This window comes from Wolffia australiana, chromosome 13 (genome assembly GCF_029677425.1).
Source record: "Wolffia australiana isolate 7733 chromosome 13, ASM2967742v1".
Taxonomy (NCBI): domain Eukaryota; kingdom Viridiplantae; phylum Streptophyta; class Magnoliopsida; order Alismatales; family Araceae; genus Wolffia; species Wolffia australiana.
Genome location: NC_135847.1, coordinates 13,970,961 through 13,986,526, shown reverse-complemented (window position 1 = coordinate 13,986,526; position 15,566 = coordinate 13,970,961). Strand labels below are relative to the sequence as shown.

At 48.7% G+C, this 15,566-nt stretch overlaps 4 protein-coding genes across 7 annotated transcripts; 2 read left to right on the top strand and 2 right to left on the bottom strand.

Annotated features, from left to right (window-relative positions):
• The first annotated feature begins 2,518 nt into the window (after positions 1-2,518).
• Positions 2,519-3,820, top strand: LOC144711187 (uncharacterized). The gene has a single exon (XM_078585113.1). It carries the CDS (start codon positions 3,292-3,294, stop codon positions 3,718-3,720), a length of 429 nt encoding a protein of 142 aa, XP_078441239.1. The 5' UTR covers positions 2,519-3,291; the 3' UTR covers positions 3,721-3,820.
• Positions 3,672-5,709, bottom strand: LOC144711185 (nuclear localized protein). Its single transcript, XM_078585109.1, has 7 exons — positions 5,166-5,709; positions 4,998-5,071; positions 4,858-4,920; positions 4,687-4,788; positions 4,529-4,594; positions 4,078-4,159; positions 3,672-4,002 (listed from the first exon to the last, which is right to left on the bottom strand). The coding sequence occupies exons 1-7, from the start codon at positions 5,476-5,478 to the stop codon at positions 3,836-3,838; spliced, it is 867 nt and encodes a 288-aa protein (XP_078441235.1). The 5' UTR covers positions 5,479-5,709; the 3' UTR covers positions 3,672-3,835.
• Positions 5,710-7,203: 1,494 nt separating this feature from the next.
• LOC144711186 (DNA-3-methyladenine glycosylase (MAG)) lies at positions 7,204-9,932 on the bottom strand. Of its 3 annotated transcripts, XM_078585112.1 has the most exons (8): positions 9,792-9,932; positions 9,274-9,506; positions 9,115-9,186; positions 8,908-9,031; positions 8,071-8,141; positions 7,858-7,915; positions 7,674-7,801; positions 7,204-7,587 (listed from the first exon to the last, which is right to left on the bottom strand). In XM_078585112.1, exons 2-8 carry the CDS (start codon positions 9,448-9,450, stop codon positions 7,534-7,536), a joined length of 684 nt encoding a protein of 227 aa, XP_078441238.1. In that variant the 5' UTR covers positions 9,451-9,506; positions 9,792-9,932; the 3' UTR covers positions 7,204-7,533. The 3 variants fall into 3 exon arrangements, with proteins under 3 accessions (XP_078441238.1, XP_078441236.1, XP_078441237.1); XM_078585110.1 differs by having other exon boundaries at positions 7,204-7,801; XM_078585111.1 differs by having other exon boundaries at positions 7,204-7,801; positions 9,274-9,526; positions 9,792-9,931.
• On the top strand, positions 9,640-12,325 carry LOC144711184 (protein kinase STUNTED-like). Of its 2 annotated transcripts, XM_078585108.1 has the most exons (8): positions 9,640-9,865; positions 9,926-10,008; positions 10,085-10,206; positions 10,285-10,652; positions 10,781-11,270; positions 11,344-11,491; positions 11,577-11,726; positions 11,809-12,325. In XM_078585108.1, exons 1-8 carry the CDS (start codon positions 9,706-9,708, stop codon positions 12,082-12,084), a joined length of 1,797 nt encoding a protein of 598 aa, XP_078441234.1. In that variant the 5' UTR covers positions 9,640-9,705; the 3' UTR covers positions 12,085-12,325. The 2 variants fall into 2 exon arrangements, with proteins under 2 accessions (XP_078441234.1, XP_078441233.1); XM_078585107.1 differs by having other exon boundaries at positions 9,640-10,008.
• Positions 12,326-15,566: the final 3,241 nt, after the last annotated feature.

Genomic DNA, 15,566 nt, shown 5'->3' with positions numbered 1-15,566 from the left:
GAGTCTCACATGGACGAAGAATTATACATGAATTGTAACTAATGACAGACAAAAATACATAATAGAGTTCAAATAATACTCTATATCTTATAGAGCAAAAGGTGTAGCTTGGCACCCCATGGGCTGGAAACTTAGCCTATTGATTAGGTTAATTTGATCCTTCATTAATTAATATATAATTTGATATGTTTAATTAATAAGGTTAGTAAATAAATGTTATTAGACCTTAAAGTTATTAATTAAAATGATATATGGGCCTAGAAGGTCACACTCATACAACAAAAAGGACACTAAAAGATATACTTTATTGTTAGGGTTTTGTGAATAATCATTGATGAGTATGAATAAGGGGACGACACCCATTTTAGGTGCCCATGCAAGCCAGATCTGGGCACCCCTCCTTTTTCTTCTTTTTATACCTTCTCCTCTTATTCCACGAGTTACTTTGATTGTGATACAAATCACAAGATCTTCAAGGAGCGGCGAACAAGGAGAGGAAATCTAGAAACCTTCTATTTGGATGGATACTGCTGGAGGTCAAACAATTGATCGACTTGAAGAAACTCTCCCAAAAAACAAGTCAAGGGTGGAAAAAGTTGCCAAAAAAGTACTCAATGTATTAGATATTTTAGAAAATATTAACGAAACAATCTAATGCTTCTGCTAATGAAAATAAGTTCCATGCATAAAAATATAGTCCCATAACCCAACATGCCATCTTTGGACACAACACTGCCTACAATGTTATATCTCTCTACTCCGTCGACCACACTAGAGATGCCTAAAAGTCACTGGTATACGCTCGTGACTGCAGGAACCATATCTGCATCCGCAATAGCATGGACATGAAAGATCATCCACTGTGATCACAGCTCCACCATGATCCTTGCCAAGCTATAGGACCTTATTTAGCTTTCTAGCGCCACCACCATGATCTTTGCCAACACTACCAACATAGATGAGGAGCTGATACAGATAAGCACCTCATCCCTACCACTATGCTCTGGTAGAAAGCATCAAGTGTTTGTATTTTTGTGCAATAGCAGAATTATCAATAGACCTCATAGGGAGCGCTCTCTCTCTCACTCACTCTCTCTCTCTCTCCCTCCCTCTCTCCCTCTCTTTCCTCCCTCTCTCCCTCTCTTTCCTCCCTCTCTCCCTCCCTCCCTTCCTCCCTCCCTCTCTCTCTCTCTGTGTGTCTCTCTCTCCCTCTCTCTTTCTGTCTCTCTTTCTCTCTCTCTCTCTCTCTTTCTCTCTCTCTCTCTATGTCTACCTCTCTGTCTCTCTTTCTCTCTCTCTCCCTCCCTCCCTCCCCCTCACTCTCACCCGCTCCCTCTCCCTCTTCCTCCCGCTTCCTCCCTTCGCCCTCTCTATCCATATCTACTTTGTGAGTCATCCGTCTGTAATCAGTACCATTGTACGTAACATATGAATGGCGGAAAGGGACTGATGAAAAAGTTATGACAATGATCAAACATAAATGGATGACCAGGCATCGTTTCATGGGCACTATCATAATAGTCATCGATGCACCTTTAATGGCCTATTCAAAGCCCCTAATACCCTTAAAAGAGTGTTATTGAAATATCTTGATTTGTCAAGAATTATGTTTCTCCACTCTGAGTGTTCTATTCATTAGAGACTGCTCCAATGCTAGTAGACCCAAGCACAACCCTTTTGCGGACCCAAGGACTTGGCATCTTCAAGTAAAACAAGACTTGTGAGTTCAGCTCAAGTTTCTACGCGGTTATTGTACTAAGGCTGTGTTACAATTTCCTATTAGTCCTGCCCCTACTAAGAATATAGAGCAATCATGGGTAGAGATAAAGATAGGGATTCAACAGCATAGACGAAAATGACACAATGACAATGTAAGGTACTTTACCACATGCAACCTTCGGAAACTTTTTTACTGAAGGCATATGCCACTGACATATTTTTTCCATTCTGATTATCTCATGATTAAAACAGTAATTTCTAATTTATCACAAACAAATAACCTTAGAACCTATTGCTATTAACAAAATCAAAGCTGCTGGAAGAAATGAGATCTAAAAGGCTTTTTTCCTCTGTGTTCACCTTTTTCGCTGGGATGGGAGGAACCTTTTGGAATAGGCCTCCGCCAAGATGAAGGAATTGAATTGGGGAGTTTCGAGAGAGCAGCCCATATCCAAATGTCAACAATTAGGGGGGAACAACAACCACCCCCAATAGACAACAGAGCTGTAGGACAGATGATGTTTCATCATCGTCCATTCAAAAATCGTCATCTATCATCATCCGGAGCGACGGACGGATGACTGAACGGAGGGCAATCCATCATTTGTTATTAGTCATCCGTCATTAATGACGGATGACGAAAATGACGACGACTTTTTCTGATGACGAAGGAGGAAGAGAGGAAGAGGAGCGGCAGGGCAGAGGGAGGAGAGGGAGGGGGGAAGGAAGGATTGAGAGGCTCAAAGTCGTCTTTGCCAAAATCACAGCTTTCTCAGGTCATCCTTTGGATCTGGGTAGAGAGAGGTCGCTAGGACAGAGAGAGAGCAAGAGAGAAGATAAAGAGATATAAATATATGTATATTGTATATTATATAGTATATATATATATAGAGAGAGAGAGAGAGAGAGAAAGAGAGAGGATAGAAGAGAGAGACAGGTCTAGAGGAGAGGAAGAGGGAAAGAGAGGGGAGCAGAGGAGAGCAAGAGAGAAGATGGAGAGGACGGGAGAAACGAGCTCTGCCGGAGTGGCCGCCAGTGTCACTCGTCCATTGAAAGAGAGGAGGGGGGGATGATGCAGGCAGCGGAGGAGACGGCACCGCCTGGCCGGCAGAGGAGCAGATCCACCAGTGGCGGGCAGAAAAGCCAACGAACGTTGCGTCATCTGAACATCCGTTCCGTTCTGTTTTTTCTCAATGGACGAGTGACGGAACGGACGAATGACGGTCTTGTAACGATGACGAATGATGAAAATGATGAAAAAAATTTCAACAGACCGTTCACCCATTCCGTCCGTTCGAAAACGTCATCTGTTTTCGTCCAACAGCGCTAACAGCACGAACAGGAAGAACAGAGCAAGAACAGGAGGACAACAACAACCACCCCAACAGACGACAATCAGCAAGAACATGAGGACAACAACAACCCATCCCCCCCCCTACAAACAGACGACAACCAGCAAGAACAGGAAGGCAACAAAAACCACCCCACCGCCCCGGAAACAGACGACAATCAGCAAGAACAGGAAGAACAGCGCAAGAACGACAACGAGGAGGAGAAGAAGCGAGGAAGAAGATGACGAGGGAAGAGGAGGAGTGGAGGAGGAAGAAGCTGGAGATATGCGTGTACCTCATATTCGCCACGCTGTTCCTCTTCCTCATCGCGGGGGGAGTCTTTCTAGTGCTTTCCCTTGTTCTGCCCGAGTCCGACGACACGGCCTGGTACTCGGCAGCCGGCATGGCCTTGGTGGCCGTGCCGTGGCTCTTCTGGGGCGTCACTTGTCTCTACCGAGCCTTCTCCGACCGAGCCACCCCCGCCCCCGGCCCAGGCCCGCCGGCCCGCGCCCCGCCCGCCGCCGGCTCGCCCCCGGGCGCCCGCCGGGTCCGCTTCGGCGCGACCACCGTGCTGGGCGACGCGCCCCCCCAGGAGCCCGGCGCGCCCCCCGCCGACGGGTCTTCCCATAACTCCCGCGAGAGCGAGATCCCCCTCGTCGTCCAGTCTTGATCAATCAGATCAATCAATCAGGTTTGTTCTTGATTGGAATTCAGCGGAAATTTTCAGCGAAAGTTGATTGATGTTCTCTGTTAGTTGTATGCCTCTTTCTCTGCTCTGAATTTCGTTAGAAGGCAAGATCGGCGAGATCCTGATCGTCGGAAAACAGCAGCGAGAGTTCCTCGTCCGTCCACTGAGGAACAGCAGCCTTCTGGGCATTCTCTACGCTTCGTTCTGCCTCTGTTTTCCTCTTTGGACTTGAGCGCGAGGAGTTGAATTTTTCGCTGACTCCCTCTATCAAGAAAAATTTTGAATATCAGACACGTTACGGTGAGAGAGAAAGAGTTGGAGAGAGGACGAGAAGAGAACCAGAGGAAGTCGGGGGAGGTAGAAGGGTAGATGACGAAGGGATTCGTCTAAGGGGAGGAGGCCCGCAGTCCTTGCCAAACACCTGTTCAAGGGAACGTTTTGAATTTCTTCTGTAATATCAGACTATGAACTGCCCTGAGAAAAACTGTTCAATTTGATGTAGGAATGATGATTCAAATCAAGTCGGATGGAGAGGGCTTCAGTAAGCTATCTCAAGCATTTTAGGTAGGAATGAGTTGGTTTTGTTAACTTTGTTAATGATAAGTTCTGAGGAAGACAAGAGGAAGAAACACATTTTTCCCAAAACCAGGAACATGGCTTGAGATAGTTATTTTGTAATGAACTGCTTAAGATTCTCAAAGACACTGTTATTTACATCAGATGAGGTCAAGGATCATTCTATCGTTGGAGAAAAGTCGTGTTTGATTGGGAGCAAGAGATAGACGCATACCTTGACCATGTTGTTCAAAGTTATATTCAGATAGCTTGTGGATCGTGTAGGGGAGAAAATAGCAACCTGAAAAATGAGATTATTGTACTGTTGTCTAAGAAAAGTAAAGCTAATTTCAATAAGATGTGGACAATGATTCTAAATTTATGGAGAAAAACCTGCTTTAGAACAAGAACACAGCCGACCGACAAATCCACACCAAAGTTGCCATCCGTGAGAACCTTCCGCTGGGCTGATGCACCAATGGTTCCAGTGGGATCCTAATGATAATCCACACTTAAGACGGATTCAACAGAAAAATGCGCGAAGAAAGCACAAAAAATGCTCACCTTAAGAGACAGAAAAGCATCGCCTAAACCATTAGGTCGACAAGATGTGACGATTCCCACGATCTACACAACGAACAGCAAAGTGAAATACGCCTTCAAATTAATCAGAGAAACAAATTCAGAATGAAACTTCATCAAACCTGAGCAATTCTCTCGGTTCCCCGCAGCGCCTTAATAGAAGCTATGGACTGTTCCAAGGAATTTCGATCCACACCTGCATCTCCGATTTCATAAGATCCAATAATCCAAAGGAATGAAAAAAAAACTGGATCGAGATAAGAATCAAAGCTTCAGGTTAGCGTAAGCACCGATAAAATCTAAAGCACAAAGCCAGGGATTCCGCGTGAAATCCTCGTCAACCTCCTCATCCCGCTCATCCGAGCGCCAACCACCACGATCTTGCTCGAAGGCGGCTTGCCGATGCATGGCCGCTTGTAGAGCTCCTGCAGGACCGGGAATGCGCTTCCGCTGATGAAATGGAACAACAACGGACTGCGAGCACCGGCGAAGAGGAGAGATATCGGAGAGGGAGGAGGAGCGGACGGCGCCGGAGCGCGATGGCAGGAGAGATGGGAGATCTGAGTCGTCCACGTCGAGATCTTCCTCCCACCCTTCTTCCATGACTTCTCTGTTCAGCCCTCGCGTTGTTCACAGATGCTTCCTTCATCCCGCGGAAGTTCAAATTAGTTTGCGCGGGAAACTGAGGATATGAATCTGGGCTGGATTTGAGTGGGCCTCATAGCTCCCAGATAATGGGCCTTTCTTTCTGATAACTTGTCATTATTAATACTAGTTCGTGGACGGATGACGAATTAGCTGGGACGGATGACGAACGCATGGGACGGAACTGGTTGTTCTGTTCTGTTCGTTTCTCCTAACAGTTGTCAGTAGACATGGTTGTTCTGTTCTGTTCGTTTGAAACGAATAAAAAATTCGTACAAAAGAACCGCACAAGGTCTTGTTCTTTGTTATGTTCTTTTTTATTTTAAAAAAACGAACAAAATTCACACAAAGCGAACAAAAGAACTGCACACGGGTCTGTGCGATGTTCTGTTCGAATTCGTTTTTGTTCTGCTGGGAAAACCGTACAGAACAAACAATTTGCTCAAATTTGCACAAAAAGGACCAAACGACCACGTCTAGTTGTCGGTATAGTGCATGGACGTCGACGTGAGGATTTTTTCATCCTAGGACAAAAAAATTATCCCGGCCAAGGGTATGTACGAAATTTGGGATGAAAATTCGTCATGGGACGACTGGACGGGACGATTTTCTTCATGCGGGACAAAAAAACCGTCCGTCCGGAAGTCTAGGGCGATGGATGGACAAATACAGAACGAAAAAACCGCAGGATTCACATCCGACGGTTGAGATGTAGCCACATGGCCTCCCTTTGACAATTTGCATTAAAGCCCCTGTATTTTTATGCGCGCCCAAACTGACAGCGCTCAGGAATAATTGTACATAAGCCCCACCACATTATCTCCCCTCCGTATTTCCCTAGATTTTTTTGAAAAATCCTTATTAATTTAATGATACCTTGGAATTATTTTTATTGGATATTTACGCCTCCTACACGCGACTGTCGGGGAAGCGATCTCCGACGACGAGGATGGGCGTGGAGGATGTCAGGGAAGCGTATGCCGACGGCGAGGACGGGAGAGGTGGTACTGGAGGGGGTGGAGGAGGGGGAGGGGAAAATAGCCACCCAAAACGAGTCGTCGTCGGCCTTTTTTCTTCTTTCTATTGGTATGTTGCGCCCTAAATGGCTCAATGGATAACGATATGGAAAAAATGCTAACATACCTTTAACTAATTTTTAAAAAAAGTAAAACAGGTTTTTTTTGTCCGGGACAGTTTTTTCACCGGACGGGACAAATATTCATCCAAGGAGGACTCGACGGGAGGGTTTTCATGCCTTCGGTCAAAAAATTCATCCTGCCCTTCGTCCCTGCACGGAATCCGGACGTCGGATGGGACGGAATTTGTCCCATCCAGTCCATCGTCCACGTCCAGGACGATCCGTAAGTAGGGATTATAGTGCATGAATGCACGACGGAACGGTTATTTCATCTGTAGAAGAAAAACTTGTTCCGTCTGGGAGCTTTTCGTCCATGGATGAAATAACTGTCCCATCCGGGATCTTGGATGGTGGACAGGAAAGTCTCTGTGCCCCGCGGGAATCAATTAGGAGCCTGCATGCTCCAGCTGGCCAAGTATGTGCTGAGCCACATGTCAAATTCTGAGAAACCCAACGCTAACAGATAGTGGGCCTCTCTTTCTATTTAAATGTCATTTATGTAGACTCGTGTGAGGGGTTGATTTAGATATTCAGTCTTAAACATATTAAAAAAACATATTTCTGGCTGATTTGTTAAGTCATCAACAGGTGCTACCACACAGGGTATACACACAAATTATTGCCCTGTGGCCGAGTGGTTATGGCTGGTGGGCAGCTCAGGTTTCCCCCCCAAAACTGCTTTGATCACCGGAAACTCACCCTCATCAGCTCTTGTTCCGTTTGGGATCCATTCTTTCCATCATCAAAATCTGCTTAACTAGTCTATTTGAATTGCCCTCCATTCCATCATCTGTATAACTGCAAAGCAACGACACGCCCTGTGACGGGTGAGTGACGAAAGGCCTATTCAGTCACATTCCATCTGTTCCGAACCGTCAATCGTCATCCTTCACCCAGCATTCCAAAGGAATGCATTTTCTGACAAATAACTGATAAAACTAATCTGTTAGGCTTTTATGATAGTACGAGGTCCTGTTGCTGCCAACGTTGTAAGGGTCTTCCGAGGGGCACTTACCCATGGACAGCCTGCAACAGCAAACCTCCATGGAGCCGACACGTGTTCCGGGGAGGCGTAGGAAATGCCGACGCGCGGGCCCGCCAGAATGCCCTCAGGGCTCGACCCGTTAAGCAGCTCGAGACCACCTGTTAGAAAATCCAGTCACAGAAGAAAACGAAGTACGAAGAGGAGGTGAACTTACCTGGTTCATAGAGGGGGTGACCAGACCACTTTGTTGAGAGCCCCAACGCTTGACCAATCTGACCATTTTGCATATAGAAAAAGTCAACGCAGCAGAACTGAAATCAGAACTCACAATTTACACGATTTTTCTCAGAAGAATTTTCTTAAATAAATACCCTTCAGGATAAATTCGCAGAATAATCAATTAGCCGGATGAAGTAAAAATTTTAACCTTGCCAGGACCGGTGAGGAGAATAGGCTTATCTGTTGTATTTTTCCTTCGTTGCTGGATAGTCGCCAATCCTGTAGACTAACCGGGACGAGGAGACACCAAAATCCAGTGTTCGATGTTAAATAAAAGAGACACAACATATTTATTTATAAAAAAAGAATGCATCTTACATATGAAGAAATAGAAGCACCGAAAAATACGCACACACTCCAGTTTTATTTCCACTCCCTTCATCAAAGTTTTGTACCTTGTAAAACATATGACTGAAACAGGACAACAATTAATGCCCCAATGATTTGGAAAGACGTTTTCTAAAGCATCAGACGCGATCCATATTATACACCAATCACTGGATAATTTATCGAGAGGGTGGGTTAAAAGTAGGAAGAAAAATTTACGGCACCAAGCCAAACGATATTTCCTTCGGGACACTTGATGTAGCACTCGTTTGCCCCGTTTATCTTGTAAGATAATCGATCTCAGGAGAAATAATTTTTTCCCCCAAACTGACATGTCGTAATATTCTTCCTAGACCAGGATTGCAATCAGATTCATAAATGTTCATGACCGCACTAATCACCAATTCAGAACGAACAAACGCCTGCACATTAAGAGACCCACGCCCAAAAGAAGAAAAGAATAAGCTCATAGAGAACTGATGGCATCATATTTATTGTATCTGAATTTCTGATGCACAGAACAGCCGCGTTCACATTACGAGAAGACACCAATTCACATTACGAGTGCTGCGTTCAAACATATAAAAAATTGGGAATTTAAATAGCATAGACTAAGCGCACATCTGAAAAAAAAACGAGACAAAGGAAGGATTTTAACCGCTGACAGGCTCACAAGAGCGAATCAAAACAGCTGCACCCACTCCTACGTTGTCAGCTACGAGGTTGAGCATCATATGCATACCGTAGCACATGTAGACGTAGGCATGTCCCCCGGGCCCGAACTGTAGAAACGGCTTAAAACAGAGAAGACGCAAAAAAAAAAAAATTCAAGCAGTTCGAGTCCTTCGCGGCAAAATTAACTCACCAAGGGAGCAGTTCTAGAAGTAACGCCGAAACGGCCATGGCAGGCGGTGTCATTCGGTCTGTACGCCTCCACCTGAAAATCCAGCAACAAGAACATCTCATACGAAGATCATTCCAAGAAAAATACGAAAAAACTATCGCCAGAGTTCAGTTGTTTCACCTCGGTGATGCGAAGAACAACATCGTCGCGGCGAAGAAGCTTCCCGAGAAGGCGGGGCGCGAGATCCAACGAATCCGAAGCGAAGAAACTCGGCGGAAGGATCGTTGATTCCGACAACGACCGACGAACAACCAACCCTAGTTTCACCTCCCCCTCTCCTTCCCTTCTTCTCTCCATAGCTCTTTTTTGACCCGCCGCGGTATTTCAAAAAAATAAATTTATATCCACCAGACCTGTGGGACCCACAAGAACCCTGTAAGATAAGGACACGTGTAAAGGTTGACTTAGAATAATCTGGTCAACTGGGGAGCGGGTTCCCCCACGGAAGCATGAGTTGCAGAGAAGAAGAAGAACGCTCCTTCCTCTTTACTCCATTTACTCGCCATGAGAGCTTCAAAGCTTGGGGATTGAAGGAAGAGGAAGAAGAAGAAGATGGCGAGAGAGGAGATGGGAGTTAAGGGGAAGACGATGGTGGTGGGGATGAAGACCATGGATGGAGCAAGCATGGAGCTTCTCACCTGGGCTCTTGTGAAGATGGCCGCCCCTGGCGATCTTGTCATCGCCCTCCATGTTCTTCCCTATTCTTCCTCTGGTACTCCCCCTTCACCATCATCATCATCATCATCATCGTCATGGGCTTTGTTTCATGCAGACTCTTGCTCGTCTCTGCTTTGCACGATCAAGACCTTCGAGTCCATGCTGGCGGCTTACGAGGGATTCTGCAACTTGAAACAGGTTTAGTAGAAGATGAAGAAGAATATGAAGAAAAGGAGGAGGATTGATCATGGGTTGTTTTTGGAATTTTTTTCAGATTGATCTGAAGCTGAAGATCTGTCGAGGGTCGTCTCTGAGGAGGATTCTTGTCCGCGAGGTTCGCACCTTCGCCGCCAGCAAACTCGTTCTTGGGGCGACGAAGAACCCCGGATTGCTAGGGTTTGATCTTCGATCCTCTTGTCTGTGATCCTTGATTTTCTTTGACCTTCGTCTCTGATTTTCTTGATTGATGATCAGATCATGGAGCTCCGTTGCGAAGCGCTGCGCCAGGCGGCTTCCTCGCGCTTGCTCGGTGATGGCGGTGAAGAACGGGAGGATTCTTTTCCGGCGAGAATCGCCGCCAATCGACGGAGATTATTCGCCGAGAAGCGATTCTTCGTCGGAATCTTGGCCGTCTCTTTCGTCCTTGGGTCGATCGTACCGAATCTCTAGCCGTGAAGATTCGATGAGTAGTAGCGAAACATTCGTCGAAGATGATGAAATTTATCCAAAGAAGTTGAAGATCTTACCGGCGGAGTTGGAATCGCTCGTCTCGAGATGTTCTTCCACTTGCAGATTGTTCAGCTACCAGGAACTCCTCGACGCAACATCCAGTTTTTCGCCAGGTTTGTCAGTTCATCTTTCCCTATGTCTAATCCGAGATCCAATCATGTAACAGTTCAACATCCGGGAAGAACAGTAAATGGATTTGACGAATTGACTGAAATAATTGAAAAACCTCCATCATATGCAGAGATGTTGATAGGGAAAGGAGGAAGCAGCAGGGTTTACCGAGGTGTTCTTCCCGGCGGAAGGGAGATGGCGGTGAAGCTCCTGAATCGATACGACCACGTAATTCAAGATTTCACTACAGAGATTGAAATCCTCACCGCTGTGCACGACAAAAACATCGTCTCCCTCCTCGGACTCTGCCTGGAGAATGAGAATTACGCAATGATCTACGATTACTACCGGAGAGGAAGCCTGGAAGAGAGCCTTCACGACGACGCCTCCACTCTCGGCTGGACGGCGAGGTTCGATATCGCCATTGGAGTAGCTGAGGCGCTCGATTACCTCCATGGTGAATCAGGAACGGCAAGATCTGTAATCCATGGCGATGTGAAGTCTTCCAATGTTCTTATCACCGATGATCTCCAACCAAGGTTGTCCGACTTCGGCCTCGCGAGGAGGAATTCTTCAGATACGTCGCATCAGTCCGGCAACGACATCGCGGGGACCTTCGGGTTCGTTTTCGTACATCCTCGGCCATGGACGAATCTCGATCTTAATCTTGATCTGATTCTTGTTCTGTTGCAGATACCTTGCCCCTGAATATCTGATAAGCGGGAAGCTGAACGAAGAGGTCGATGTATATGCCTTCGGCGTGGTGCTTCTGGAGCTTCTCACGGGGAAGAAGCCGATCGACACCGAGAATCCAGGCGGCCATGAGAGCCTGGTGATGTGGGTGAGGAATTATCTCCAATCAATCAGATCTGTTTGACGAACAGATCTAGATAATCAGGGATTTCTCCGCTTCGATCATGACGCAGGCGAAGCCGTTGATGCGGAGAGGTGAAGCGACGAAGATCTTGGATCCGCGTCTCGGAGGCAACTACAACGCGGATCAAGCCGAGAGAATGGCGCTCGCCGCCGATCTCTGCATCAAGAAAGCTCCCAAATCGCGCCCTAGAATGAGCTTCGTAAGTGGCAAAAATCAACTCCGGATCTTGAAAAAACATAGCGATTGCGATTTCTGACGCCGATTTGGACCGCGATCGGCAGATTTTGAAGCTTCTGCGAGGTGAAAAAGGCGCGATCGAGAGGGGAAGGGCGATCCAGGCCGAGGCGGAGGAGGATGCGGCAGGTATGGATGATGGCGAGGAAGGTGTGGATTCGGCGAAGAACTTTCGATCGCATCTCAGCCTCGCCCTGCTCGATGTGGAGGACGATTGCTTCTCCGTTTCGAGCTCCGATCATACGTCGGACTTCATCCTGTCGCACGGCTCCCTCGATGATTATCTCCGCGGGAGATGGAGCGTCCACTCCAGCTTCGGCTGAGCTTCCTTCTCATGCACTTTTCGCTTGTGTCTCAGTCTCAGGTATTTATATGTTCATCGGAAGGTCCATCTGATTTTACTGGGCCGTAGGGAACGGCACGTCCGCCCCCGGACGTTAGGGAAGTGACGGATGACGATCGGTGACGTGAGAAACTGTTGTATCACGTGTCACATGTATCCCGTTTCCCGTCCCCTCACATGTCCGAAAGTTTTGAGAAAAAATAAGTCACTGTTGCATGGCATGTCATGGGCCCTCCCTCTCTCTCTCTCTCTCTCTCTCTCTCTCTCTCTCTCTCTCTTTCTCTCTCTCTTTCTCTCTCTCTACCTCTATCTATCTATCTATCCCTCTCCCCCTCCCTCTCTCTCTCCCTCTCTCTCTCCCTCTCTCTCTCTCTCTCTCCCTCTCTCTCTCTCTCTCTCTCTCTCTCTCTCTCTCTCTCTCTCTCTCTCTCTCTCCCTCTATCTATCTATCTATCCCTCTCCCCCTCACTCTCTCTCTCCCTCCCTCCCTCCCTCCCTCTCTCTCTCTCTCTCCCTCACTCTCTCTCTCCCTCCCTCCCTCCCTCCCTCTCTCTCTCTCTCTCTCTCTCTCTCTCTCTCTCTCTCTCTCTCTCTCCCTCTCTCTCTCGTCCTCTCTCCCTCACTCTCTCTCTTAGGCATCAGGGATCGGATCGGATCGAATCGTTCAAATCTTGTTCGAAATATTCTAACGAACAAATGCTGATTCGAACTGATATGTTCGAATCTTTCGATCGAACAGACACTCTGTTCATGTTCGATCGAAAGTATCGAACAAACAATGTGGTTCGTTCGTGTTCGCTCGGCCATTTATTCAAACTGTTCTAACAAGTTCGAAAAAATGGCCACGGGCACCAGCGACCGCTAGTGACTCTCTCTGGCAGTCGCTGGCAGCAATGGCCGCCGCTGGGCGGCACTGGCAGCTGCTGGGCGCTGCTCGCGGTTGCTGGGCGCTGCTGGCCGACGCTGGCGGCTGTTGAGCGCCACTGGGCAGTGCTGGCGCCCGCTAGGCGCCGTTCGCCGGCCACTGGCCGTCGCTGGCCGCTACTAGCCGCCACTAGCCTCCACTGGCCGCCGCTGGTGGCTGTTGGGCACCGTTGGGCACCAGTGGATTCAAACATTCGATTCAATCCGATTCAAACAATGTATTTGAATTGGATCGAATTCAAACATTCGATCCGAACAACCATCTTGTTCGAACAATCCGATCAAACCGCGATGCACAAATCGTGTTCAGATTGGATCTGAACTGGACAGATCGGTGATCGTTCGAATGCCTGATCCAGTCTAACATTCGAACGATCTGTCCGAATCCCCGATCCCTCTCTCTCTCTCTTCCTCTCTCTCCCTCACACACACTCTCTCTCTCCCTCATTCTCGCTCTCTCTCCCTCTCTCCCCCTCTCTCTCCCTTTCCTCTCCTTCCCTCCCTCCCTCTCTCTCCCTCCATCTCTCTCTCTCTCCTGTTCTCCTTCCCTTCCTCTCTCTCTCCCTCTGTCTGTGTGTGTCCCTCTCCCTCCCTCCCTCTCTCTCCTCTCTCTCTCTCTCTCTCTCTCTCTCTGATGGAGCGGGCAATCCCGCTCCCTAAGAGATGTTGATGAAGCCCACACCATCGTCATCAACGGTCCATCGGTTTTAGCCCGGCCTGAGCGTCACGCCAAGGGGAAGGCGACGCTACGCCACTGTTCGTGAGTTTGATATTTTTCGGGCCATATCCACTAGCACGACCCCTTTTTGAACCTTCATTTTATTTCTTTGTTGTTGTTTATTTTGGGTTTTAATGGGGCCCCATGCTTATTGCCCCCCCCCCCCTTTGTTGGAGCTCTTTCAAGGGACCCATCACCGTCCCTACATGAGGGATGGAGTGGGCGCCCTAGCAACTTGGTCAAGGTCAAAATGTTAGTTTGGAAGAAAAGGGCCCCACCACTCCAGGTTCGTGAGAGAGAGAGGTAGAAGAAGACGAAGAAGAAGAGGAAGAAGAAGGAGAAAGGGGACGAGAAGGAAGAAACGCCGTCTGCTGCCGACGCCGGGTTGCTGTCATGGCCGCGGAAACGCCGCCGGTCGCAGAAACGCCACCGGCCGCCGAGTCGTCGTCTGATCGCATTGCCGCCACCGTCGCCGGATTGTAGCCAGAGTGCACCGCCATCTACGCTATTGCTTATCACAGGGTCCGCAGTCAAACCTTTCACCGCTGCCCACCACGGCCGCTTCGCGCACCCTACGACGCCACTGACCTGCCAGGCTGCCACCGCCCGCCACGCGCGCACTCGTGTCGCCACCACTCGCATAGTAATGCGGTCCTCACTGCCCACTGCCGTCGGGGTGCCGCCGCCCGTCAAGGCTGTCCACGTGACCCTCTCCGCCCATGTCGTCGGAGCGCCACCGCCCATCGCAGTCGCCCACGTGACCACGCCGCCGTCACTAGCCATCGCGCTGTCGCACCGTGCCTCCATCAACTGTCGCTGACGCCGAGCCTCCGTCGCGTGTCATCGTCGTCGCATGACGTCACTACCGCCGACTGCATCGCACCGTCGCCTGCCCCTGACAGTCGCCGACCACCGCTGATCATCGTTGGCGCCCGCCGCCGCTGATCCGCCCGGCCCTGTCGCCGCTGAGCCGCACTACCATTGCCATCAACGCCACGTCTGCGCCGCCGTTGCCGCACCCACGCGCCGTTGCCGTAGCGCCCACAAGTCGTCGTCCCTGCGCCCACGCGTCGTCGCCGCCGCGCCCATGGGCCGTCGCTGTCACACCCACGAGCCATTGTCGCTGCACCCATGCGCCGACGTTGTCGCGCCCACGGGCCACCGCCACCGCACCCACGCGCTGTCGCCATCATGCCCACACATCGTTGCCACCGCGCCCACACGCCGGAACACTGCGGCCTCGCCACATTGTTATTGCCACATCGCACACCACCGTGCCTTGCGCCATTGTCATCGCGATCTGCATCGTTGCCTCCGCGCACTGTGCACCCTCTTCTTTCCTTCCAATGTCACATCTCCTGAGCTGCACTATGGCTGCCAATCGAGCGATGCCGTGCGCACCTCTGACACGCCTCCACCGAGTTCGCCCCGCACCAGCCACTACACTGGCGAACTGGACGACTTCGGACGACTCTACCCACGAGGCACCTCTGATGTAACTGATGGATATTATGTGGCCGTCAAGCCAATCACACTACCATGATTATTTAAGTTCATTGAATAAATTATTTGCATTCATTATTATTCTGTGCGATGTTTATAATGAAGTCCATGAATACATGCAATGACAAAGTGAATTATGATGAGATCATAATACAGTGATCACTAGTCTTTAAACATGTATTCTAAACATTCCTATTCGAGGATAGTCGAGACGGACATCAAATTATCCGGGTAGAATAGCACTAGCTGATCCTACTTATTCGATAAGTATAGCTGATCTTGTGGCTATTAGTGTGGAGACACTAAGGACAGATAGT